Below are 27,932 nucleotides of genomic sequence, written 5' to 3'. Positions count from 1 at the left end.
CTCCTTTATGGTTTTACAAAGGACACGTGTATCAGCTGTAACTAGAATAGCAAAAGCTAAAGATCTACTATCAATATGATCTCCCTCTCTTAAACACCAATACAACAAAAAATGTATTTTGCATTCCAGACATTACTTTAAATTTCCTAAAAATTATTACCTTTGTACTGTTTAAATTTTATTTTTACCAGTTTCTACATTTGTTGTTCAACAAAACTATTTGCTAACCTGCATCAATGCCTGCACCGATTTCTCGGCATCCTATTCTGTCATCAACTTCTTTCCTTAATAAGAGAAGCATTTTACTAATCTGCCATTTAGGGTTTATAAGAGTCAAAAAATTAAAAATCCAGCCAGGCACGTTGGCTCACTCCTGTAACCCCAACACTTTGAGAGACTAAGATGGGTGGATCACCTGAGGTCGGGAGTTTGAGACCAGCCTGGCCAACATGGTGAAAACCCTGTCTCTGCTAAAAATACAAAAATTACGTGGGCATGGTGGTGCACTTCTATAATCTCAGTTACTTTGGAAGCTGAGGCAGGAAAATCTCTTGAAACCTGGAGGCAGAGATTGCATTGAGCTGAGATTGCTCCATTGCACTCCAGCCTGGGTGACAAGAGCGAAACTCTGTATCAAAGAAAAAAAAAAAAAAAACCACGACACAGAAAACCTAGGCCATCAGGCCATTTACTGGCAATTGCGATTTTAGCATATATACCAGAGTTTTTGCCAAAAAAAAAAAATAATAATAATAATAATAATCCCTGAGCTTTCTCTTCCTTCCTAATGTCTCCTGTAGCTTTCCGCAGTGCTCCAGCCTGAAGGAAGTGGAGAGGTTGTTCTGTTCTGTTTTGTTTTCTATTTTGTATGACCATTACCCTCCGTTCTCTCAAATTGCAAATTTAAAAAATAGAAGAATGAAAATGAAATAAATCTGTCTTACAGTGTACATTGCAATATCATAATTTTTACACAGAAAAATATTGATTTAAAGAATTACTATAGATTTGCAAATTAGTTAATTGAACAAATTACTTTTTGATATCTGAAAATTAATGAAAAACATAATTTGTATTATTGCTTATCATTAATATTCTAAATTGTACGGCACATAAAATAAATTACACTTCAAAACATGAATTAAAAAGTGTTCTAAAAAACTTTTTAAACGCATTAATACAATGGATGCCTAGAATTTGTCTCTTTCTCCATTATGTTTAATTATGTCCACATTATTTATCAGGAGAAAGAAAAACAATTTCTGTTAATTAATATTAACATTGAAGGATTGATGAGCATTGCCTAAAAGTAGTGGGCGTCTGGGTGGTGCGCTGAATTGAACTTTGCTGAAATGCAGCCAGCACAAGGGGCGTGTATTAAAAGAGCAGAACAAATGACTTACCAGGGGCCTGAAAGCAGCAATCAGAAAAGGTTCATTTAACAGAGCGATGGCACAAGCTTCAAGCAATTGCCTTTACTTAAGTAAGTGTGGAATTACAAAAGGCGATTTATTACAGTCCGACGGGGTCCTGTAGCTTGCTCAAGGAACTTTGAAGAAATTCAACAGTTACAAAGTCCTGCCCAGTGCAGAAGTAGTAAAATTTGGATAGACCCTCAAAACAGCCCACAAAGCTTTCATTAAAAAGTTAATGCCATCCTCATCGCAATTGTTCTTTGAAGTGAATTATTTTCTCACTCTTCTTAAAGGAGGGATGCTGTACCTGGTTATTTTCAAAACTTTTTGGAAATGAATTTCAACCACTAGGAAAATAACGAAGGTTTCATGGTGGTATTCAAATTAAATGCAGGAGTGCATGAATCTAACAGAAAGTGTTCCAACATCAAGCTTCTTGAAATACTCTTGAAACACATATTAAATGTGACTCCACTAATGGATTTACTTCAGAAGAAAAATTAGTAGGATTTCCTCATTGTAGAAAATGCAAAATTTGAGTCCAAAGACATTGGGGTTGCAATTTTTTTTAAATTAGTGATTGGATAATGAATTGATTTTTCTAACTATTAAAGTAAGTAAAAGTAAAATATTTTTTAACAATCCACATATCTCTTTATAATTCAGCAATACATGTATAAATATTGAATATGTTTATACAGCTTTAACTAAATTATAGGAAAAATAACTTATCTTTTACTTTAAATCGATGTTAGAGAGCAAATTGTAGGGTTGTGGGGATGAAACCTATTTAGAGACTAAAATAGAGGATTATTGAACAGATGATGAATCAACAATGAAAGGTAAAGGATGTTAATTTATGTGAAAAGATGTTAAATGGGAACAAAGAGTTGATAAGAAAATGAATGTAGTTTTTCATCAGAAAAGTAAACCCTACATTTTTCCTTGGCAAAAGATTAAGTCAGGTCAAGCATAGTGGTTTACCTCTGTAATCCTAGCACTTCGAGAGGCCTAGCAGGGAGAATCACTTGAGCCCAGGAGTTCAAGGTCAGCTAGGACAACATGACAAAACCTTGTCACTACAAATAACTTTGAAAAATGCTGATAGTGGTGGCACAATCCTGTAATCTCAGCTACTCGGGAGGCTAAGCCAGGATTGCTTTAGCCTGGGAGGTAGAGGCTGCAGTGAATGGAGATCACATCACTACACTCTAGCCTGGGCCACAAGGACAAGACTCTGACTCAAAAGAAGGAAAAAAAAAACGAAAGATTAAGTCATCATTCCCAGTCCAATCCATGCTTTAATTAGAGAAGAGTTCCTATAAGATCTTACAAACATAAAAACAAGTGGGTGGAAAATTTTGGAATAGATTGTATCTTTTGGTGTACAGTTTTCTCTGAAATGGCACAAGGCAAGCATCATGAAAGTTCCTATTATAGGCGAAGAATCGACATGAAAAGCATTTATAGACAGGAACAGTTGGAACGTTAGGTCAGATGCAAATGTCATCCTGTGATAATCAGAAGCATCAACAAACGTGCAACTTCCACTAACTTGTGGGCAGTACAAATGCATGGGGTTCCTATCGTCCTTGATCTGAGAAAAATCTATGTCAAAATAAGTTCTCTAACAACAAAAACCGTTCAACAGTTAATGCATCTGAAGATTCCTGAGTTTTTGTTTGTGGTGTGTTTGTAGTTGATTTTGCTGCACTCCATTAAGACAGGGGACCACTGAACTGCAGTGAGACGTTTTGATTGGCTGGTGAACCAAGTTTCAGATTTGAAAGCAGAAGTAGTTTGACAATAGTGGACATTTTTCTTTTTAATGGGAGGATTTGAAGAAGGAAATCACTTAAAATGTATTCAATCTTCAGTTAGAAATGAATTTGACCCTATGATATCTGATCCAGACAGATGGCTTTTTTATTCATATCCCATACTTTCGATAATGCTTAGCAAAATGCAGCAAATGTAGAATCACCATCAAATAAGACATTTCAAAACATGTCTAGGTAATTGTAACACATATAGCAGTCATTTCCTTGATATGTTTCATTAAATTTTTTTACATTTTATTTAAGAAACAAAAATGTAGAAGACTTGTTTCCTTTTTTTTTTTTTTGTATTCAAGAGATTTTTGTCAGAAGTCAAGACCTACTGTAATATGTCCTAAATCATATCTATTTTACAATACGCTAAATATTATTATTACCTATGGATACCATGGGACTCCTTGTGCATAATGGATTTCATATGCACCTCTTGCAGAGCTGCGTATGAAAATGTTATCAATGAGCTGAAGAATCTGGCATTAATAACTTTGCAACATTATAACGAATAGGTAGTCCTGATGTTTTGTTCTTTTTTTAATATATCAAATATATTTCATTGCTTACATTATAGTAGCAGATTGAAAACATCTGCTCACTTGCCGCTAGTCCACCAGCAGCAGAGAATCCCAGCTCATTTTCCCGAGGCCTGCATGTACCAGGGTTATAATCCAGCTGTTGAGCCTGGATATGGGGCCAGATTAATACTCAAGAGCCTTGGAAATGGAAATAGTGCTTTCCGGCCAAAAATTGGAACAATGAGAGACTCCATTTGTATATTCTCTTCTTTCTCTCTGTTTCACTCGCCACCCTTTCCAACCCATTAACTTGCTTCCTTCCACCTTTCCCTCCCATCCTCTCTTTGCAGCTCCGTCGCCTGTCCTGACGATTAAGAAAGATCGGACATCCAGAAATAGCATCTCTTTGTCCTGGCAAGAACCTGAACACCCTAATGGGATCATATTGGACTACGAGGTCAAATACTATGAAAAGGTGGGGAGACAACGTTGCAGGATTGCGCTGTGTAGGAAAGAGGCTGTTTACTCATGAGCTGCGCTCTTTCAAAGAAACCAGTGTCATTGCTGGTAAATGGTAGAACGCTGTAAAGAACCGTGGCCACGTGACCCTTTTGATTATTGGTAGAGGAAGGTTTAGAAAGCATCTTGCTGAATACCCCTTATTCTACAGCAATAAGCAACATCAAAGATGCCACTGCCAACTCAATCCAGTTAGTGAGGGGGGCAATAGCCCTTACATTTATATCCTTTTACACCAAGACCCCTTCAAGCCCAACTACCTCATTGTGATTTCTTAGTCTATATGTGAACTATTTTTTTTACTTCATTGCCTCAAGCATTTTCTGACCTCCACAGTCACAAGCATTTTGTTCAATACAAATAGAAACATTGTGCTAGTAATAAAAAATTGTATTATTTAACTGATGATAAAAAGCTTTCTTGACTCTAGAAGGAAATTTAAAAGGGTGGGGGTGGATGGATAAATTTGCCTGACATAAAGTTGTGGCTTGGTAATACAATCGTTGAGAAAACAGGAACATGGTTATTTTTACCCCAAATTTAAAAATTATTTTTTTAAAAAAGGTATGTGGTTATTTCGCCCTGAATTGAGTGGGCAGTATTCCATAATTCTAAGTAATTCATTTTTTTCCTGCTTATAAATGATGGTAAAATTTAACGGCAAGATATGTTTAAATCTTAGAATTATAGCTGGTTTCACAGCCATTAAAGTGAACACCAGCTATTTGTCTATCTGCTCCAGTTTATAAAGTGTGTGAAAATGAATTCAATGCAAATTGCACATTTATATAGCGGTTTATATTTACAGAATATTTCTGTGGATGTTACTTAAGTTTGAGCTGTATAATAACCTTATGAAAGTAGGACGGTAAGTTCTTACAAATAAGAAAACTGAAGCTGACATTATGTAAATTTCCCACAGCCTCACCACTAATAAATATTAGGACTCTGTTTTGAATTGTGGCAGCCGTAAGTCCTGCTTTAGTATGTCTCTCCCTATATCAGGTACCTTTTTCTACATGAGAATAGATTGTTATGAGAATTATTGGCATATATAATCAACTGTGCAAAATGCATGATGTAGAAACATTGTTTTGCATTATGTAGTTATTTTCTTGCTTGAAGTTAATGTATTTCTCAAGCATAATGTCATTTTTTTTCAGTCTTTCTTACAGAGATAGGTATGTCTTTTGCGTTAAAAAATATTGGTGCCAAATAAACTTCATTGTTCCAAAATTATAGTAGAAATAAGTTTTGTCTTAGCTTTCAGTCCTCTACTGTGGTAAAATCAAATATTCACATGATTGTGATCTATTTTCAGAAGTGTGGCAAGATAGAATGGGCAGAGATAAGAATTCATGTTCATAAATGATGCCACAAAATTAAAAAAAATCAAATCATCATTGGATGTGTTTCAGTTTAAACGAGATTTCAGAACTGGGAGAACACCTAACATTTAGATCTATGAGGCCGACCTCAAAGTTTAATTGTACACATTCATACCTTTCACAAACATTTTGGGAAAATTTGAAATTTTGCCTTATTTCAAACTCCTTCAACAAATGCAACAATCATTTATTTATTTTTTTTTTTTGAGATGGAGTTTCACTTTTGTTGCCTAGACTGGAGTGCAATGGCACCATCTTGAATCACTGCAACCTCCACCTCCCAGGTTCAAGCAATTCTCCTGCCTCAGCCTCCCAAATACAAGCATGTGCCACCAGGCCTGGCTAATTTTGTATTTTTAGTAGAGACAGGGTTTCACCATATTGGTCAGTCTTGTCTTGAACTGCGGACTCAGATGATCCACCCACCTCGGCTTCCAAAAGTACTGGGATTACAGGTGTCGGCCATCACGCCTGGCCATTACTTTTAAACAATATTAACCAATGCAGGAACAAAATGGCCGAATGTATTGATTATTTCCTAAATATTTTCTGATGCATACATATCTGTAATATTATTTAAAATACATATTCATATAAATACGTATTTGCATGTTATATACCTACATTTAAAAATTAATTCTAAATGTTTACAGTATGCTTGGTAAGATTTAGAAAGGTTCTCTAGGATTTAAGCTCCACAAAGTCTAGCTCTCTTTGGTGTCTGTAGTGCATGACATGTTCTCTGTACTATTCAATCTAGTTTTGTTTGGGGATCTACAGTGTTTCATGTTAGCCACTCCAGACCCTACCCTAGGTGCAGGCACATTGTACCATTGCTTGAAATCAGGTTCCCCATAGGAGCTCTGTGTATAATAATATCTGTCAGAAAAAAAAAACACAATTCTGCATAAATTCAATTTTTGTGAACAAGGATCGACACGAAGAGACCACTAAAATGTGCAGTGAATTTAATGTACGATGTTAATCTCCTAGGGGAGATCCTTGTTGGGAGATATTTCTAGCCTTCGATCTGGAGATTTTTGTCTCTACCAAACCACAGTGACTTAAATTAAATACAGCACAAATACAGTTATGCTAAAAATAATTAATGTAGAACTACATATAAAACCTTTTTATGCTTAATATTTTAAGGTTAATAGAAAAATGTTCTGCTTCAGAATAAATATAGCAATCCTCATAGGAACGCTCTAGAAATTCCATTGTATTTGTGTGGGTGCCATTTTTCCCTAACACCGTTTAGGTTTCATTCAAAGGGATATTTTCTTCTTTGTGAGTTTATTATTGGAATTAGATTGAAGCTTTCTCTCAGCCTTGACTTTGAAGAGAAATATCTTCCCTCACATATTCACTAGTTAGTTAGAATAAAGCCAACCTTTTCCTGCTTTATGTGCAGGGCAGAAATCATAATACTGAATTTAGGAAATTCTGTAATATTTTTGTCTTTTAGAAATGCCTCTGTTGGGTTGGGCACAGTGACTCACGCTTGTGAGCACCCAGCACTTTGGGAGCCTAAGACATGTGGATCACCTGAGGTCAGGAGTTCAAGACCAGACTGGCCAACATGGCAAAACCCTGTCTCTACTAAGAATACAAAAACTAGCTGGGCATGATGGCGCACACCTGTAGTCCCAGCTACTTGGGAGGCTGAGGCAGTAGAATTGCTTGAACCTGGGAGGTGGAGGTTTTGGTAAGCCAAGTTCGTGCCACTGTACTCCAGCCTGGGCAACAGAGTGAGACTCCATCAGGAAAAAAAAAAAAAAAAGCCTATGTTGCATTCATAGAATAAAATAATTGAAATAATGGACATGACTTTTTAAATCCATCCTATCTGTGGTAAAATACAAAAGAATCAGGTTTGAGTGGTTCACTGTTTACCATTTTAAAGCATTATAAAGATTTGATTTTAACATGATATTTTTTTCTGACCTCAAAGCAGGAACAAGAGACAAGTTATACCATTCTGAGAGCAAGAGCCACAAATGTTACCATCAGTGGCCTCAAGCCTGACACAGCATACGTATTCCAAATCCGAGCCCGAACAGCCGCTGGATATGGGACGAACAGCCGCAAGTTTGAGTTTGAAACCAGTCCCGATTGTATGTATCATTTCAGTGTAGTTTAGAGGAGAGGGTAGGGGTCTTGCGAAAGATGTCTGATCACTTATTCTCATTATCTCTAAGTCTTAACCAAATGTGATGCATTTAAGGTTTATTGCTTGGGACATTTAGCAATTTGCAGAGCCTCATGTCTGTATACAGTATTTGTGTTTATGTGGGCGTACATTTTGTGTTTCTTTTTTTCTCTTGCACAAATCAAACATATTCTAATGTTTGAAATGCTTCTGGTTTTTTGTTAGCTGTAAATTGCTTTAGAGGAACATTATTTAATATCGTAACACACTTTCAGTGCCTTTCATTGCAGATATTCTAGGTTCATTGCATGATTTAGTGAACTACAAAAAAGGAACTTGCTGATCCATGAGAATCTTAATTTTGTTTTAATCCTTAGCACATTTAATAGCATATCACATAGAGAATAAGGATTTTCTAAAATGTGTTTTGTCACTTTATTCACGTTCACAAGTAATTTGGATAGCCTGTTCCTTTAACCCCAAATTTGGCTAAAATTGTCCTAAAACTGGTAAGCATTTTCCCAGTAACTTTTCTTTTTTCAGATGAATTTTCTTCATACTTTAAAAAGCCCTTTGATAAAATATAATTTTCAAAAAGGTAAAATTATGTCTATGGCACTAACATAAAATGAATACAAGTTAATGATTTTATTTAACTTATTAAATAATCAGCAGATTAGTAAGAGATTAAAACCCATTCTAAGAAAATCTTGACGAACGGATACATAACTGTGTGTGTGTATGTGTGTGTATCTGTGTGTGTGTGTTTAAGCAGTCATAATATGTTAAAAATGTGCTAATATATTCCAAACTGGTTAATATCCAGTTGGGTTAATAAATGTAATGATTGAGGTCATCTTTCCTACAGAGCACAAACCAGTTGTATTTCTAGTAAATAAGTGTTATTTTGTTAAAGGAAAAATTATATATATATCTCACTATTGGCTTTCTACAACTTAAATTCACAGTTGTAAAATAACCTAGAAGGATGAGCAAAAATGCACACCCTTTAGAAATAGATTATCCAGGAAGGGTCTGACAAAGCTTAACACTCTACAGAGCTTCATCTGAAAAAGTAACACTTTACATCATAAGCTTCTGACCATTCTCATTTACCCTTTTTCCCTGACACCTGTAGTTACCATCTTCTAGATAGTTTGTTTCTGACATAAAATCTCATTGTTATTCGTGCATTTTTGTGTCCAAATTTGATAACTGATAAAAACATTCAGGATTGACCTAAAATATAAAAATCATTCTAGTTATACAGTATTTACTCCATCAAGTTTACTCATGCTGGAATAAGTATTTTATGACATATATTCTGTCAGATAATTAGAAACGCTGCCTGCAATAAGGAGCTGTAAATCCCACCAGGTATTGAGATGCTAATGTTTTTGGTAATCATCTGCTCTCAGCTGCACCACGACAGTTCTACTCAAAGGAAAGCTGCCATCCTCAAATACATAAATCTATTCTTAACTCTTGTCACAGTCACGATAAAATGAGTATGGAGAAAACACTCTCAGAGGATATTAGAAACAATACATGAAATAGTATGGAAATGCAAGTGCCAGCAGGGTTTAAGACACATTAAAAACTCTAGATGACCCAATATAAAACCTAAGCGTAACTTAATACTAGTACTTCTAAGACTTTTTGCAAATGCTAATTGGTACAAAGAAGGTTTCTATTTTTCAAATGATTACAGATTAACTTTTCTCAATTTTTTGTTTTTTTTTTTGAGACCGAGTCCTGCTCTGTCACCCAGGCTGGTGGAGTGCAATGGTAGGATCTCCGCTCACTACAACCTCTGCCTCTCAGATTCAAGCAATTCTCCTGTCTTGACCTCCTGCGTAGCTGCGACTACAGCTGCATGCCACCAAGTCCTGCTGATTTTTTTTTTTTTTTTTTTTTTGGTATTTTTAGTACAGATGGGGTTTCACTATGTTGGTCAGGCTGGTCTCAAACTCCTGACCTCTGGGTGATCCATCTGCCTCACCTTCCAAAGTGCTGGACTTAAATGAATATTTGAAATAAAAGCAATAACAAAATCTATATTTGATTTATCAGGAGAGACCCAAAATAATAGAAGTAGCAAAAGCCAATTTTATTGTATCCTGTGGTGGAAATCAGGCAAAGCCTCAGATCACTACTAGATAAACACTTCTTATTCATACTTGGAAACATCCCTCTAGTTTTACATGGTCTTCACACTTAACCCTCTCTGATAAGTAAATTTGCAAAAGCAATATATTTTAAAATTCTAATGTAGTTCCAGATTTATCACAGATATTGCTGTGGTAGCATTTATGCATAAACTTCTAATGCGGCTTTGGTGTCTGAGGTTTAATAAATATCTCATTTGAAAACTGCAGGGTCTTGGGATTTTTGCCAAGTAAGTTTTGATTAGAAATGCTTCCATTGATTGAGAGAGAGAAGAGAAAAAAGAATGAAAAAATATGAGCTGTTTTCTCCTTCCTCATTTATTTAAAAAGTATGAGTTACACGTTTTAAAGAAAAGTTAATTTACTTTTGCTATTTCACCATAATATTTCCAGATTTTAAATATAAATGAGAAAAGAAATCCCTTTTGTCTTAGGAGGTAAAAGACAAAAAAAAATTTTGTCTCACTATTACTATTTTTATTAATCAAAATGACACATTCCTAAATACTCTAAGTATTTAATAAGAATCTTATTTTTTATATGTTGATTTTTTTTAAAATAGGCAAAAGAATTATGTTTGTATTCAACAGTTTCATTTTTTTCTCTAGTTTTAATTTAATTTTATTCAATTTATGTATTTATTTATTCTTTTTGAGACTGAGTCTTGCTCTGTCACTGAGGCTGGAGTGCATTGGTGCGATCTCTGCTCCCTACAAGATCTGTCTCCCAGATTCAACTGATTCTGTAGCTGGTATAACAGGCTTGTGCCACAACACCCAGCTATTTTTTTTTTATTTTTAGTAGAAATGGGGTTTCACCATGTTGGTCAGGCTGATCTCGAACAACTGACATCAAGTAATTCGAATGCCTCCGCCTCCAAAATTACTGGAATTATAGTCGTGAGCCACTGCACCCAACCGGCTTTAATTTTTTAATTACATAAGAATTCTCATTCATGACATGCATGCATATTTCTTAGTAGAACACAAGGTATTTTGAGCTAGAATCTAGATAATATTTTCTGAATTTCATAGAGAAGAGATGGAGGCGGAGTAGACCACATATTTTTTCTGAGTGCTCTAAAATATCTTGTTTTTGTATGTCAGTGCTCTATATTTATTATCACCTTCATTTTACAGATGAAGAAACTAAGGCATAGAGAGGCTAAGGAAGTTTTCCAAAGTCACACAATTGGCAAGGGATACATTGATTCCAGGATCCATGTTTCTATGTGGCAGTATATAAAGCAGGATGAGAAACATTTCATTTGATTCTGTTCTGTAAGCCATTCAGATACCATTATTTCCTTGTATACATCACCTAACATACAGAGCTTATGTGCTTTTTTCTAAGTTTGCATATCTAGTCAGGGGAGCGACAAACCTAGAATCACCAAGTTTTGAAGTGTTGACCCACTGCAAGTATTGCACATGAAAAAAAAAGAACTTCAACAAATTTACAAGAAAAAAACAAAACAACTCCATGAAAAAGTGGGCAAAGGATATTAGCAGACACTTCTCAAAAGAAGACATTTATGCAGCCAACAAACATATGAAAAAAACTCATCATTACTCGTCATTAGAGAAATGCAAATCAAACCCACATTGAGACACCCATAGAAAGCATGGAATATGACACAAAAGAGTGAAAGGGTTTTCGTAGCGTGGAGGCAGCGTCACCGACGTGAGAAGTACAGGCATTAAGTCATGTTTGGAAAAGCAGGGAGTCCAACTGTTTGGAAATCCTCAGTTGGGAAAAACTAAAGCTGTGGAGTGTGATTTGTGCACAAGAAAACCAGGGATAAAGTGGGAGTTAGGAGCAAACACGTTAGAGCAGAGGAGCACTGTTAGAGTGAACTTGACAAGCCATTTCAAGTCTCCACGACTTAGTTTTGCTATCTGGAAATTGGGGGAGATCATGTGAATAACTCATGAGGTTTTCCTGTTGATTAAATGCGTTATTTGTAAAGTGCTTAAAATCTTACCTCATATAGCCTCATACAGCAGGTACTCACTGCGTGTGTGCTGTAGTTAAACAAATAGTCCATGATTTGAACATCTGAAGAATTTCCGGAATAACAATCTATGGAATAAAGTCGAGTTTTAAAATCAGAGGACTGCATTGGATATGGCCGTGAAGAAGGCAGCCCCAGGGATAATTAAATTAGCACTCCCGGACGCCTTACACCCTCATTATTTGTTGTTTTTAAAGAGTAAAAGTGCTGCAATCTTACTCTCTTGGACCCTATTATTAGGGGATATAAAGGAAGCCAGACAAAAGAATGAAATCATTACATAGATAAATTTCTGCATAAAAATTTGGCATTCATCATCTATAATTTTGTAGGAAATAGAGTACTTTTGCAACATTTTCATCAGGGAAATAATATAAATATTTGTAACATTTAATGAGTATTTAATGTTACTGTAAGTGTTTTAGTAGTATTAACTCATTTAATTCTCAAACAACGAAATTATGTCACACAGCAAATAAGTATAAATGCAGGAGTTCTGACTCAAAAGAATGAGCCCCAAATCTCTCTTTTGAGAGAGAAAGCCAGCACTCTGTGTAGGATGAAGTAAAATGCAAATGACTGGAAACAGGGAAAAGAAAAAAAGAATCAAATTGAATTTGTAAGAAATGTAATAGCTATCAATTATGTTAAATTATTAGACACTTATGTAACATCACTATTACATTATTTACTAATTTTAGCAATAAAAATGATCTGATTCATTTATGTGCTTTAGATAGTCTCTGAAGTCATATATTTTTAGAGATAGAAAAAACTGTAAAGAATCCTAGTTTAATTTTGTTTTTGATGGAAAAAGAAATAGAGAATTATTCTTTCTCCTATCATATTTTCCTTCTCAGTTTCACTGAGCTTTATTTTATAAGCTGGCTGATCAAAATAACCAGAAAATTCATACCTTAGTACTTCCTAAAAATGACTACGGTATACAAACTGGAAAGCACGAGTTCAAGTCATCACTACAGGTTTATGAAGCATTTTTGAAATATTGGATTAAGCTATTTCACAAACCATTCACAGATCTACAGCCAATGGATAGGGATGCATCAGTCAGATGCTCTGGGAAGCAGGTACGGAGATGGAACTATAAGAGCGTTATAGGAGAAATACGTGTGAAGAATAAAAGGCAGATGGAGCTGAGCCAGGCAAGCAGAGCCTCAGACTGAGATGGAGGTCTGTCATTTGTAAAGGAAAGGAGGGAAAAAGAATGGGTTGAGGAGGGGAAGCCCCAGACAGCAGTGCAGTTCTGAGGTCTCAGTCGAGCAAATGGGACGCTTCAGAGTACAGATCACCCATCTGAGCAGTGTTGCACTGGCGAGGGACAGTTAGGCTCCAGTAATCCTTTGCCAGCACGGTTAAGTCACCGAGGGGAACATAACCTGTGCTTGAAGGCTGCAGCAGATTCTGAAGGTGCAGCAGCTGGAAGGTGTCTGCTCTCTGTACTGTTTGCAGCTGGAGTGCTGAGCAAGCACTCCTCTGACTGCCATAGTGCTATAAACAATAGTTTGCTGGTAGTAAAGAATAAAGGGCTTGCAACAGTTTATATTATGAGTGTGCCATCCTGCCGCACTCTGAGCACTTTTTCTCAGATGCTAGTCACAGGAAACTCCTAATAACTTATCTGTCACGTTTCTTTTCTTGCATTATTTAACGACCCCTAAGACCACATATTTTAGAGAAAATATTCCAAACTTAGACTTGTTCAGGCTGAAGATGCCATGTTGGTTCCTGGAGAGGTGATCGTATTCAGATAACTAAAATCTGCTCTTTTTTGAGTCCTGATATGCTCATGTATTTAATCAACATGTATGGCAAGAACAATATGTACAAATATTGTTTGCACAATAGAAGAGGTTTTTCCAGGAAAACTGTGTGTATTTTACCAAATCTAGAGATTAGGATGCTTATGGAGTTGTAGGAGGCATGGCTGGAGATTTAAATGTGAAACAGATCCTAGATGGTCTTTACATGCTCTGCTATAAAATTTGCATTTTATCCTGAAAGTGATGGACAACCAAAATTTTCCTATGCAAAAACTTTATGCATAGGAATGACATGGTGAAATTTCTGGTTTAAAAGGAATATTCTAAAAGAGAAAAGATGTGAAAACTATACAAATAGAGACCAAATTTAGGAATTTCTAATTATAATCCAGAAGATAAATGAAGACTTAAACTAGGATATTTAAGAGTGTTTGGTGATTAATTGGATGCAGAATGATGAGGAGATGGAGAGGAGAGGGTTATTTTATATATTTATGGTCTAGATTCTTGATCCTCAAAATGTTGTGGTCTGGACTCAGCATCGTCGACACCGCCTGTGTGTTCATAAGAAATGTACAATCTCATTCCTCACTCCGGATTGACTGAATCAGAAGCTGCTCTTCCAGAGGTTCCTGAGTGGTTTGGGTGGACAGTAAAGTTTGAGAAGCATTGTTCCGGGTCACGAGTCAGTAAACTTCTGTTCGGTAATAGGCCAGATCTGTTTCAGACCTTATGCACATTCATTCTGCATTGCTGCTACTCAACTTGCCCATTCTGGCATAAAATCAGTCCGAGACAATACACAAATTAATGACTGCTCGTGGCTATGTTCCAGTAAAACTTTATTTATGGACAGCAAGATTTGAATTTCCTGATTTAGAATTTTCGTGTCATGAAATCTCGTTCTTTTGACTTTTTACGACTGTTGGAAGGAATGTGAAACCATTCTAAACTCGCGAGTTGTATAAAAATGGGGCACAGGCAAAATTTGGCTCCTGGGCCTTTTTACCAACTGTTTGTCCTGGTGAATAAATGAGCTCAGGAGTCATTTATAAGGTAGGAAATAGGACAGTTTGCTGGTACTATGTGTTGCGGTCCACGTATTATCACTTTTCAAATGAATACAGATATTGGAGGTAAAGTAAGCTTAATTAGAAAGCTTTTTAAAATTTTATGCTGAGAAATCTTCATCTCCCTAAGATTTTTCCATAACTTCTGGTTCATCCAACAAGTTTTTTGTCTTTGAGGACAGAGAAATTCAGTCCAGCATATTTTGCGCAGGAGACATTTAAATGATGTTTGATTGATGTCATTGAAACAGAGTTCTCAATCTTATTGATTAGGTAGAAATTTCAAGCAAAATTACGGGAAATATCTATTTTTTTAAACACTAAGAATATTTTCAACACTGTATCAGACATTAAGCCATATTGCAGGTAAAAGTAGGACACAGATAATTTAATTAATCAGCGGTTCCATGTAGGTGTCAGTCCTGACGCTAATACCTGTTCTTGTTTCTTCTCTTCGACATCACAGCTTTCTCCATCTCCGGTGAGAGCAGCCAAGTGGTCCTGATCGCCATTTCAGCAGCAGTAGCAATCATTCTCCTCACGGTTGTCATCTATGTTTTGATTGGGAGGTGAGTTCACCGTCTGTTTTACTATTTTATCTCATTATTGCTTCATTTACTCCCCTTGATTGCCGTTAACATTTGAAGAGTGTGCTCAATAAAATATTTTAACAAACAAGAAAGTCTTTCCCTTATTTTAGGTCCTCTCTCCTTCTTTTCTTTGTGTCTCCATCCTTAGTTTGGATTTTCTGCTCTACATTAAATTCCTGTCCCCACTCTTTAACACGCACCCCTCCCCTTCTGTCTTCTGATCTTACTCCTACTTTTTACTTTCTTTCTCTAATTATCTTCTCACTCTTCAAACAACCTCAGATTTCCTTGACACTTTCTCACCCAGAACGTGGGTAACACTGCACAGCACTAATCATTACCCATGGAGACTTTACCCTTCATTCCTTCTAACAGTAGTTGTTAAAAAATACTATAAACACATTCTAAGGCCATTATAAAAACTGAACTGGAGGGTCTGCACAGTGGGAAGCAACTCTATGTATCTCCTCATTAGGCAGCTTTCCAGGGTCCCCAGAGAGAAGGGCTTTCTATGGAGGATTTAGAAAATATGAAGTTATTAAACTTTCACTAAAGCATTTAATTGTTTGAGGAAAATGCTTCGTTTTTATGGTTTGCACATTTTGAGCATAGATAACTATTTCACGTATGTGCCTCTTACGTGTTGCTTTCTTTCATTTACCTCCAGGTTCTGTGGCTATAACAAGTCAAAACATGGGGCGGATGAAAAAAGACTTCACTTTGGCAATGGGCACTGTAAGTTCCTCAGCCTGGCTTTTTGTTTTGCTTCACCGTTTTAGTTTTAGCAGTTACTGATTTACAGTTGGTTGACTTCCTCTTGACAAAGAGACTTCAAAAGTAGTTTTATGGAAAAACCGAGTACATTAAATCTGTTTTAGAAAAAGAAGGGAATTCATGGTTCTGCATTAGGTGATTTTTACATGTGTACATTTCAGAGTACTTAAGCTAAAATAAAGGGTAATCTGTGGTTGACTTTCAAATAATGCACATGATAGGTAGAAGAAACTGTAGTCAGCTCTGCAGGGCTGAAATGCAAAGCGTGTCTTCAATTTCCTTATTACTAGTCCCCTGCTAAACTCTAAATGGGAGACTTTTCTCTTTCCTAACTGTCAAGTAAATATAAACAACGTCCGTTTATGTGAAGTGCCTTATTCCATTTTATCAACCAACCTAGAAAGAGTCTTTAAAATAAACTGTTTATTTTGCCGTTACATGATACCCAACTAGTAGCAAAGCCAGAACTTTCTCTTCACGTTTTAATTTATCCTTTTAATTTTTTTTTAAATATACATTTAGGAAACAAAGTGTTTACAGCTAACAAAAAGGTTTGTTGTTGTTGTTGTTTTTCTGGTGAAATGAATCATTCCAGGTGTTTTGCTTTTCCAAACTATGGCTCAGTTTACCGTGGCAATTACTAATCAGTGGCTTAAATAGCATGTTCTCATGGAAATTAGGACGAAGATTGCACTCATGCTCATGTGCTCTAAAGTAATCTCGGTATAACTAATGTAGTCTCTTAAGCAATTCTTTCTTTAGTATTCACTGTTTTCTTCTAAAAGTATTTGCAAATCAACATGCTAATTTGTATCAGCCATCGAATTATTGGCTAAAAATGATAGTTACAGCTTCACTAAAATACTTAACTACCTGTTGCTAACATGCAACGCAGCAGACAGGAGCTTGAAGAAACGATGCCTTTCCAAACACGAATCGACATGAGATGAAAGCAGCAAAGAGTTTGCAGGGCATGGTTTTGCTCATCTCACTACAGCTCTATACAGAATAATTCACACAAAAAGCCAAGCTGCTGATTCCTAAAATCAGTATCACCTCAGTCCAGATTAATTAGGGGACCACCTCAGAAGTCTAAAGAGAATGTCGGAACAAGTTTCAGGATACTTGTCTTTCTTTTTCTCAGTGGGCCCACAAAGCACCTCTGTTACAATTTCTATACATAAATGAGAGCAGTGGAATTCTTGTGGATTAAGTCACCCTTCGTTTGACTTGGACAGTTGTTGTAAATATCATCTTTAGACCAACACTGTACTGATTTTAAGTTTTTATGGAAACTGTAAGTCTTATGAATTTGTAGCTTTGGTAGATTTCTGTGTGTCAATTATTACGCAGGTTTCTATAATGTCCCAGCCTGTTTTGTTATTGTTTTTATGGTGGATTTTGTTGAAAGTTTAATTTTTCTTCAAATGCACGGTATCCTTATGGCAAAACAAAAAAGCAAGGCATTTCATCCTGATTGCAAAGGCATAAAGTAACTTATATGCATATCATAAACTTTCTGCCTCTTAAAACTACAGCTGGTTTATCTCAGACCATTTATTTGGTATTACGTTAAAAAGCTTTAGCTACGAACTGTTCCCTCCAGCCTTGTTACAAATCCTATAATATTGCTTCAAAAGGAAAGAAATGTGTTTCACCTCCTAAGATCCTGTCCCCTTGCCCTTTCTGGCTGGGCCTTTTTACTTCTTTGCTATCCTTAGGGCAACTCATGCTGGTAAAATGGAAATGTAAATTATTGTGTTTGCACAGAACGAGCTGTAAAGTAGTGCAGCTTAACACGTGTGCACGTGTTTATTATCTGGTTTTCATGACAGAGCCCAGTTACCCTGTATGTTGCCCTTAATTATTGGTGTGAAGGGATTATGTGCCTTGCAGCCTGAATCACCTGATTCCTGAAATCTCTGGGGTCAGCATTTAAAAATCAACAGCCAATGCTTCCACAGTGAACAGACTATTTTACTTGGGGGTATATATGTTTATGTTTGGTATTTTTTTCCCCAAATGTCTTATGGATGGAAAAGAAATTCACCTTATTTTAATTAACAGCAATGAATAGGACTGATTTTATTTGGGGATGATTATTTAAGTTTCAGATTGTCTAGTAATAGCAGTATTACACATAGGTATTAATCATACATATATTCTCCACAGGCTAACTGGTCCTGAAGGGTACATATAAATCACAATTTCAAGGCTTTTTAAGGCAAATGCTTATTTAAAATATGTGAGACATTGTTCCTAACAACTCATTTTATAATCTTTGTAAATTCTGATGCCAGGAAGTCTCTCCTAAATTAATTTTGTTAACTTCAGCGAGGTAAAGCAGTTGTAATTATGTACAAAACAGTTCCATTTTACCTGATGTTTAAAGTCTCATTTTATTTCCTTGGAAAGGATTGCTAGATTTCTTTACCTTACTGTTACAAAGTAAGGGCAAATAAAAACTGGAAAATCGCACCTTATAGGGCTGATCTGATATAAGTTTTCATATTAAAATGAAAAGATTCCAGCAAGACTTTATTTCCTAACATATTTTAGTAATGGTTACTTACTTTTACAGTTTTTCTTACTCCACATCTAGAAAAGTATGATACCTTTTCCTTAATCTTAAAGAAAGTTTCTCCTTTTGAAGGTAAAGAGTTTTAGTACTAGCGATGTTAGGAGTCATTTTAATGTGATAGTAAAGCACAGATTTCTACATGCAAGGGTGGCTCTCTCAGCTGTGTTTATAGGAAGGAATTATGCTTTTATGGAAGAAGCATGTGAACTGATCTGTGAGCTCTGAAGAAATGGGCATTTGTGAACTTAAACTCTACCATTAGAAAACCTCAGTGATATTAATAATCATAAATACATGCTCTTAGCAATGAAAACACTAATTAGGGCGATGAGCTCTATCAGTATTGAGTGGGACTATACCAATCCCTCCAGGTGGGCATTTGTTGGCATCTGTTTTGTTCTCAGAGCCCTGGCATGTCGTTTTTGCCAAGATATTCAAGATGAGAAACTCTAAAAGGGAAGTTCTGTCTTCAAAGGTTTGAAGACACCCTCAAGAGTTTGTCCAAAGCAAGGGACAAAACTTGCATTTCCCCATTTCTGTGGATACTGACTTCCTAGCTGGTGGTGTCTTTCACATCATCCACACCCCGCCTCAAGCTGCGTAGCAGCTGCTCTTGCTGTGGCTGTATCCGCACCAGGCAGAAGTTGGAGTCCTGCTAGATTTTCTTCCGCATTCTCTTTGTGCGCTCTCACTGCCATCCTTGCTTCCTATCATGCTGTGTCAAAGTCATTCAAATAATAGCTGAGGAAAACAGAGTTTTTACCTAACCTCTCTCCCAGACACGGTTTCTTCTGTAACCAATTTGTTCTTACATTGATGTTTCTTTACTGAAAATCTCTACGAAAGCTTCACAGGAACATACATTACAATGAATTTAACTATGAGTTTCGTGAAGTTGTCTTGTAGTTGGATGAATCGATCATTTGTTAACACATACTGTGAAATCCTCCACTTGTTGCCCTAATGTTCATTGTACTGAGGCTTCCCAGAAAAACTGCTGGCATCTGCAGTCTCCACACCTATTTAACACAAACTACAAAACTAACTCAAAGAAATGATTGGTTCACACAAAGTGTTCAATTGAGACTTTGCCAACAAGATTCGCCCATGAAGTGTTACTGGAACAATAGTATCTGGTTTCATTTGTTATATTAGAAAAAACTCAATAATCTAACGTAATGAATGAAAAAGATTTCACTATTAAGTATCCATATTCTGTGCCAAAACAGTGTTATGAATGTTACCAAAATTAAAAACAAAATCAGTGGTAGTAGTAGACATCCCATGGGAGTTGCATTGCAATTGCCTTTAATGTTGGAGCATGTTTATTTACTTTAGCAGATCTTAGAGTCAGTTTTTAAAAACTCAGGGTTTTTGTTCAGAGAAAGTTAGTTTATTGAAAAATAGCAAATTGTCTCCACTGTTATTTTTCCAAATTATAAGAATCTTATTAATGTATAATCAAATCTAAAATGATTCTCCTGTATCAGTTGTCTGTAATATTTTAATTACAGGATACGAACATTTTTACCTTCTGAATAATTTAATGAATAAATGCAATATGGAAGACATTTTTATTTAATAAATTATATATATGACTTATGTTTGGAACCAAGCTCCTTAGTGTCATTATTAAACTCATACACAATATTTATTTTGCCTCCAATTATGTTGTAAAGCTACACAATATGATTATGTTGAACTATATTTGTGTGTGTACACAATACATACATGTATCTGCATACTAACAGCTTAAAGTAGGTCTGTAATTGCAGTGGGAGATTTTGATTATGAATGTTAATATAAGCAGTATAGTGTCAGAAGGTATGCCATTTTATATCCTTAATTTACCTATAATTGTAGCCATTATCTCACCTTATAAAGGTATTGAATTATTTTCAGATCTTGGGTTGTAATAGATATCTGGTTATTATAACATTTGTGCAACCATAAATATGCAATAGCATGATGGTGTTTAGTCACGATTGCTCCTGGTAGTAATGACTATGTCTAATCAATTCTGAATCATTTTTCTTCCTAAGATCCCCCTTCTTAAATACCCATTTTCCTTCTGGTTTTTTTGCGAAGAAAACTCCTCATTGTGGTTCCTTTGTATAATTCATTATAAAGAACTTGTTTTCTTAAAATTTTCAATGCTTGGTCCAATGTCACTGCCAGTTTCTGTGATAATACAGAATAAGCGGAAGTTTGTGCACCTTTCTGGGGTGGGGATTTTTTTAACCAATAATGTCATAAAACTCTATCTATAATTGTTTTTATGAATCTAGCTACAATCGTGCCTTTCTTTCTTTCCTCAAACAGTAAAACTTCCAGGTCTCAGGACTTACGTTGACCCACATACATACGAAGACCCTACCCAAGCTGTTCATGAGTTTGCCAAGGAACTGGATGCCACGAACATATCCATTGATAAAGTTGTTGGAGCAGGTAACCACAATGACCCTCCTGCCCACGTCTGTGTGGGAATCACAAGTTTACAACTATGAATAAAAATGCTACCTAAGATTATTTAGTCTCTGAAACCTAGGTACATTGCTAAGGAAATGGGAAATTTCTGATTTCATGATCAAAGGCGAGTAATAAATAAATGCAGTATATAATGGAATGGAATGAGTCCAAAGTTGCCAGACTTACTGACGCACAGACTATGGCTGCTTTTCATTTGTTAAATTTCTGATGTGACGGCAGCAACAAACAACTCCATCTTCCCATAGCTGTGCTGATCATGTCTCACACCGCGTATTTGGCTAAGTAAGGATAACTGGTTAAAAGTCTTTCAATTTAGACAAGCTGGGTAATTAAAAGTTTTGATTATCAATTTTAAAATCATTTTTGAATTAAAAGAACAAGAAGACAAAATATAATTATGACTCGTCTTACACAAATTTTATCACAACTGTCTTGAGTGGATATTTTAAATAGCATAAAGTGCTCCATTTTAATGCTTGCTTGACTTTGAATAGTCTTGTTGTGTTAAAGCTTTTTTTTAATATAAAGGTATCTCTTTGTTCTAATTATTAATTTAAACAATATTAATTTCATTAACAATCACCTATGAAATGATTATTAATCACAGTTGCATATTTATAAGAAAAATTTCACATATTTATAAAATAACAGTATTTTCTACACTTACACAAAACACATGGTCATCCATAATATATGCGGTAAACATGGGGATAAAACTACTATTCGAAAGTAAAAATTAAGCATGCGCAGCAATAAAATATTTCATACCATGAACTGATCCTTCAACATCACTCCCAAAACAAATATACACTTGTTACGTTAATATGGGAGGTAGAGTGAAAGACAGAAAAATTAACGCACTGAATTTTGTGTAACATCAGATCACATTTTCTGCAAGCACTATCTATAATTATATATTTATGGGTGATGGTCTTTATAAAAATGTATATGAAATGCTCTGTGTTTCTTTTTCTATACACCAAAGTCATATTGAAAAATCAAGGAGTAGTTACTATGTGACCAGGACAGTCTTATTATTCTTAGGATGTAAATGTAATAATAATTTTCTAGAGCTTCTTTTCTGATTTTCCTAATTTCTTATCCTAAAATGTACATGTGCAGGTAATATTAAAATATGAAACTTGTGTTCACAGAAGGAAAATGGAGTAGGTACTTCTTTTTCACAATCTAAGACTTGAGAGTAAGCATATTCGCTGTACATCTGTGGTGATCCAGTGCCAAAACAGATAGATATTGTTTACCCTGATTTATTTCTGCAGTCCTGATTTGTGAGCAGCTCCATGATGCAGAAGGGTTTAGTCTGGCTGGTTTTAATGTTTCCCCACAAGAGTACACTTTCTCCAGCATGAGGGCTCCAGTAGTAAATGCAGCACAGGATTTTGAACGCTCAACTGGAGAATATGTTGAAAGGAGGAAAAAGTTACTTATGCTAAGCCACTGTCCAGAAGCCAGACAGACATTATTATAATGTTGAAATTTAGGTACCTCTCCATTGGTAAAAGATGTTTTATTTAGATAATACTGACAGACTCAGATATCCAGATGATGGTGATTGAGACAAAGCATACCACGAAAAATAGGAGCTGATAAATGACATAAGGGGAGGTCTATTTATACTGAATACCTTAATCCCTCATGCTCATTAAAGATTCTAATAGAGACTCCTGCCTATTTCTGTCTTCAAGTATATTTGTAAACTATAAGACATATGCCCATGTTCAGGGTTTTGCAGCCAATATTCACATTTACCACATTAAGAACAATAAAACTGTGCTTATTTAATTTGCAAATAGGTGTATCCTCAAGGTTGGTTATATTTTTCTTGAGAGAATTCAATATAATGTACACACGCCATTCTAGACTGCCTTGATTAACCTGCAGAGGGTTTGTCTTCACAAATCATTATTCTTAAAAGCTACCAATTTGTTAATTTTTTTTTTGTAAAATGTAAAATGCATACACAAATAAATAGTATGATAATAAACCTGTATGTTACTAATTTCTACAATAGCTTCCATAACAATCGACAAATGCCAACCTTATTTGATATATACATTTACCTACTTCCTACAGTTTTGTTAATTTTAAAAATAATTTATTTATAAAACTTTAATAATTATTCTAAATTGATTAATAACTATTTACAGAAAGAATATATATATATATGCAAATTCTCTTAATTTTATGTCAGAAATTTTACATAAATAAATTGATGTTACAGAAACTTTCATGTATACATTGGACTATAGGAAGAATTATACCTATATTGTAAATGATAAAACTGAGACATGAATTAGCTTATCACAGTAGTACTATTAATTACTATTAGTGACAAATTCATAACTACAATTCCTAATTTCCTTCCTCAATCCAAGCATTCTTTCAACAATTAAATACTAAACATTTCTGAAGGAAGTAAATCCTTATTAAACCCTTAATTTATTCTGGGCATTCCCCTGATATTTAGTCTTATTATCCCTTTTAGATCGATATTAGTATCTCCATATCAGCACATGAATAAACAAGAGCTGAGAATTTGAATAGACTTGTTTGCATCAAATATGAAACCAAAAACTGAATTTTGTGCTTTCCAACTTCAAAGCTCACGCTGGACACTGGAGTTTATAATAGTGTCTTCTTCATAGCAGTTTTTTGAGAGTAAACAAGATAATTCATGTAGGAGAATTAGCTGATATGGAAGCATTTTTCAGTATGTATTTTTATTATGCTTACGTTCTTACAATAGTAGAAGGAGGGTAGGCTTTAAGACTAGTGCTGGAGGAGGTCATTTTACTTAAATAAAAGTAGTCTTTTTTTTTCTTCTTTAAATGAAATTAGTATAAGAAATTTTATTTTGAGCAGCTTTTACATTTTGCATCTTAAATCAGAATACAGTCCCATTCTCATAAAGCATAACTACTTCAAAGAGCAAATAAAAATTGCTCTACTTATTAGATTTTAAAAGTCAAGATCTAGTAGCTATGCTTTATCAAGAAATGACAAGATCTAAATTTTCTTTTGTATTGGTGCAAAGTTAATTGAATAAGACAATGTAAAACTTGGCTAGATGAAATGATTAAAACTGTGTTTGCCCTGTCTTTGTTAACTTTTATTTTTTATCTTTTAATCTTTTTCTATTTTTAGCAACTTTCTTGAGATATAATTTACCAACCATAAAGCTCACCTGTTTAAGTATACAATTCTTCTGTGAATTTTTAGTATCTTTTTAGTCATATAAACTGCTGGGATATCATTGCTATCCCAATGCAGTTATTTTAAATTATTTAAAAGATAATTGAATTAATATTTAGCATTTCTGTGTCTTTTATAATATATTGGTGGCTGTTTCTAGTGTTTACCTGATGAAATCATCACATTACTAAATTTGGGGATTTTTAGAAATTAGCATCGCTGAAACACAATTTTCAGGAATTTTGAAGGTAAATATATACATGTACATATTTATGTGTCCAGGTGTCCCACTTACAACAAAGAGAACTCTTAATTGGCTCATTTAAAGTTTGAACTCTTTTTATATCCCTAGAATTCTCTCCTTTACAAATATTTGTTCAGTAAGACACGAGCCTTGTTATCACCATCATTACCATAACTATCTCTTACAATAACATATAATTTGGCATTTTATAAAGCACTTTCATGGTCATTTGTCAATTTGATTTTAACAAAAACTCTAAATAATGGTTAGACAATTTATCCTTCAGGTGAGTCTGAACTCAGTAAGATAAATAGTGATCCACACTTACATGGCACCTACTGTGTGTCTGGCACTGTTTCAATGCTTTACAACCAGTAATTCCTTTAAGTCCACAATGGCCTTGTAAGATAGATAAAATTAGTGTCCCCATAGAGATGAGAAAAGATAGATACAGAGAGGTTAAGTTACTTAAAATCACACAGCTACTATGTGGCGGAGTCAGAATTAGACCCTAGGCAATTTGGCTCCAGGATCCATGCTCTTAACCAGAGTTCTGTACTATCACTTCTGTAAACTGACAAGTGACATATCACTTAGAATATGTGGTGATAACATCTAAATTTAAAACATGCTCTATCAGATCATATTGACCTATGATAATGGCAGAACTTTCTGGTTTTCCCAAATTTAGTGTTTACAGTAAGTGAAACAAAGAGAATGGGAGCTCTCTGATAAAGTTCAGATAACTGTATAAGGAAAGAAACTCTTACTCTTGTTACAATTCTAAGAAAAATTTTCATCACACCGTAACTTCTCTTTTCCTAGTATTCCCCTATCTAAATGGCATATTCTTCCTTAGAATTAGCAAGATCGATGAACTTTCTCAAGTTCCACTCCCAGATCCTTTCTGTATCCTAAGGAACACTGTAGCTGCAGATATCATTACCTCAAAGGGAATATAGCATCCCTGCCTTGTTTACCATTATATCCATCTCTGTGTGTTTCATACTGTCTCCAATACTGTTGCCCGTATGAAAATTTATTAAATAAGTGCATGAATGTCTGCTTTTGGATTTTAAGTGACGTTACTAAGTTAAAGCATAAGTCATTGCTTTGAAAAGAGTAAGAATGGATTTCTGGGAATAAGTCAAGCCTGGGGAAGGTTAAAGCTCCCTGGGGAGAGACACACCATTTCTAGTCATGTAGTTGGTAAGTCAGTATCACAACCTGCTACTTTTGTGGGTCAAACCACTTGCTTGAAAACAAAAATAGGGAAGAATCATATCACTTCAATCTGACTGACAGGGCATGAAGATCATAGAAAACTCACAGTAAGAAAATTGGACCAAGAATATGATTCCACTCCATCAAAAGCCAAAAAAATCACATAATTAATTCTAAAATATTTCAGGAAAAGCTCATTTGATACTAAAAACTATTTTTAATGTGTCACAAAACATATCTGATAATCCCTACTATGTTAGAAGCTCTTCTGTGAACAAAGAGCATACTGTATAGCACTCCTACGTGGCAGCTCAGTTACAGAGAAATAGATGGAAAGGGTCTTTGCTCCAAGGGAGCTCCAATCTAATGAATGGGTGATGAGTAAATCTTTCAGTAAAAATGTATTTTGGAGGCAGTGTCTATAGTTCTAGGCAATTTTATATCAATTGAACTATAATATTTAAAAGTCAGTTACACTCTATATTTGACAAATTCTGAGTGACTTGCACATTTAAGACTTTTTAGATTGAAGATGATGAATCTAAAATATTTCTGCAGTAATTATTTAGGTAAGACATGTTATTTCTATCTGATACTGCTATTTTGTTGTCCTCCAGAAGCCCAGAGAACTTTATAGCTGGTATGTTAGTAATGCAACACACCAATACTCCAATAAAATAAATTCATAGCAGATGCTTTCACTCTCATTTTTAGAGTCAGAATATATAGCCAAATTGGCCCTCAGTAAAAACAGGATTGTTAAAATATCTGAAATTTAATCCAGTGCTCACATTTAACCACTGTTTGTGCTGTCCTGTTAATTTCTCTGAGGTGGTGGTAGCTATGACAACAAGGGGAAAAAAATGGAATATACGCAGCTTTCAACTTATCTCTTCTTTTACATTGCATTATTTATTGTGCCATATTTTAAAATGTATGGGGCTTTCACACGCTTCATTTTCCAACAGGGTGTGATTATCCTGAGGTTTTCTAGGCAGGCTCATATTATTCTCTTTCAAAGTAACTTGGAGTACTACAGTGTACAGCTTGCAGGTCAAAGGCACAAATAGTTTAAATGAATTTCTGAAAGAAAACAGTTGCTGTCTACTGATGAATTTGTAGTCTATAATTCCTTGCATTCAGTTATTGTTGTTCTGCTTTATAACAGGTGAATTTGGAGAGGTGTGCAGTGGTCGTTTAAAACTTCCTTCAAAAAAAGAGATCTCAGTGGCCATCAAAACCCTGAAAGTGGGCTACACGGAAAAGCAGAGGAGAGACTTCCTGGGAGAAGCGAGTATTATGGGACAGTTTGACCACCCGAATATCATTAGACTGGAGGGAGTTGTTACTAAAAGTAAGTGTCATGAGACCTGCATTTGTTTACGTTGACCAAAGGTTGTTTTAATCTAACCCCAACCATTTAACAATTTTGACTTTTCTCGTAAGTGTCTCAGTTTTACCAAAAAGACTAATTTAGGAATAACATGCCTTTCTTTGACAATAGAGCAGACATTTAAATAGTATTCTATTGACAGTACTATTTTAGACCTCAAACTGTTTTTAAAAACAATTAGAAGCTACACATTAGATGATTGAAAGGTACACTGGTTAGCAGATGGTTAAAAAGAGAATTGTGGGGAACTCTCAGCTATGTAAGTAGCAAAGAAAAACAGCGACTCAACTTTGACAGGAGCTCCCAGCTAGCTGCCTTTTCTTTTATTGTTCATCGGCTTCATTTAAGTTTCCAAATCTTTAAGCTCCTCCCACCCTCTGCATCCCTGCTTTCAGGAAAATATGGGGCTCTAGGAAATGCTTCTGAGCTGTAAAGACAGGAATCACAATAGATTCAAGGCCATTTGTTGGTTCTCTGTGGGTTTCAAATAGTTCTGATCTAGGAACCTAGGTGGCTTCTTGACTGCTCTGGGGATGCCCTGGCTCCCAGCCCATGATAGAGATGTG

General features: G+C 35.2%; 1 protein-coding gene across 4 annotated transcripts in view; it reads left to right on the top strand.

The window, feature by feature from the left end:
* EPHA3 (EPH receptor A3) overlaps nucleotides 1-27,932 on the top strand; it is a 384,770-nt gene that overhangs the window by 299,790 nt on the left and 57,048 nt on the right. For 2 of the 4 annotated variants that reach the window (XM_078358560.1, XM_002761290.6), the window contains 6 exons: nucleotides 4,116-4,240; nucleotides 7,630-7,789; nucleotides 15,324-15,426; nucleotides 16,115-16,182; nucleotides 21,125-21,250; nucleotides 27,142-27,327. In XM_078358560.1, the coding sequence (XP_078214686.1) occupies nucleotides 4,116-4,240; nucleotides 7,630-7,789; nucleotides 15,324-15,426; nucleotides 16,115-16,182; nucleotides 21,125-21,250; nucleotides 27,142-27,327 (768 nt within the window). Of the gene's footprint in view, nucleotides 1-4,115; nucleotides 4,241-7,626; nucleotides 7,790-15,323; nucleotides 15,427-16,114; nucleotides 16,183-21,124; nucleotides 21,251-27,141; nucleotides 27,328-27,932 lie in introns of all 4 variants that reach the window. The other 2 variants (XM_078358558.1, XM_008986446.4) reach the window with 1 other exon arrangement.

Source organism: Callithrix jacchus, chromosome 21 (assembly GCF_049354715.1).
Source record: "Callithrix jacchus isolate 240 chromosome 21, calJac240_pri, whole genome shotgun sequence".
Taxonomy (NCBI): Eukaryota; Metazoa; Chordata; class Mammalia; order Primates; family Cebidae; genus Callithrix; species Callithrix jacchus.
Note: the sequence above shows the minus strand (reverse complement) of the source record. Positions and strands in the feature narration are given on the sequence as shown.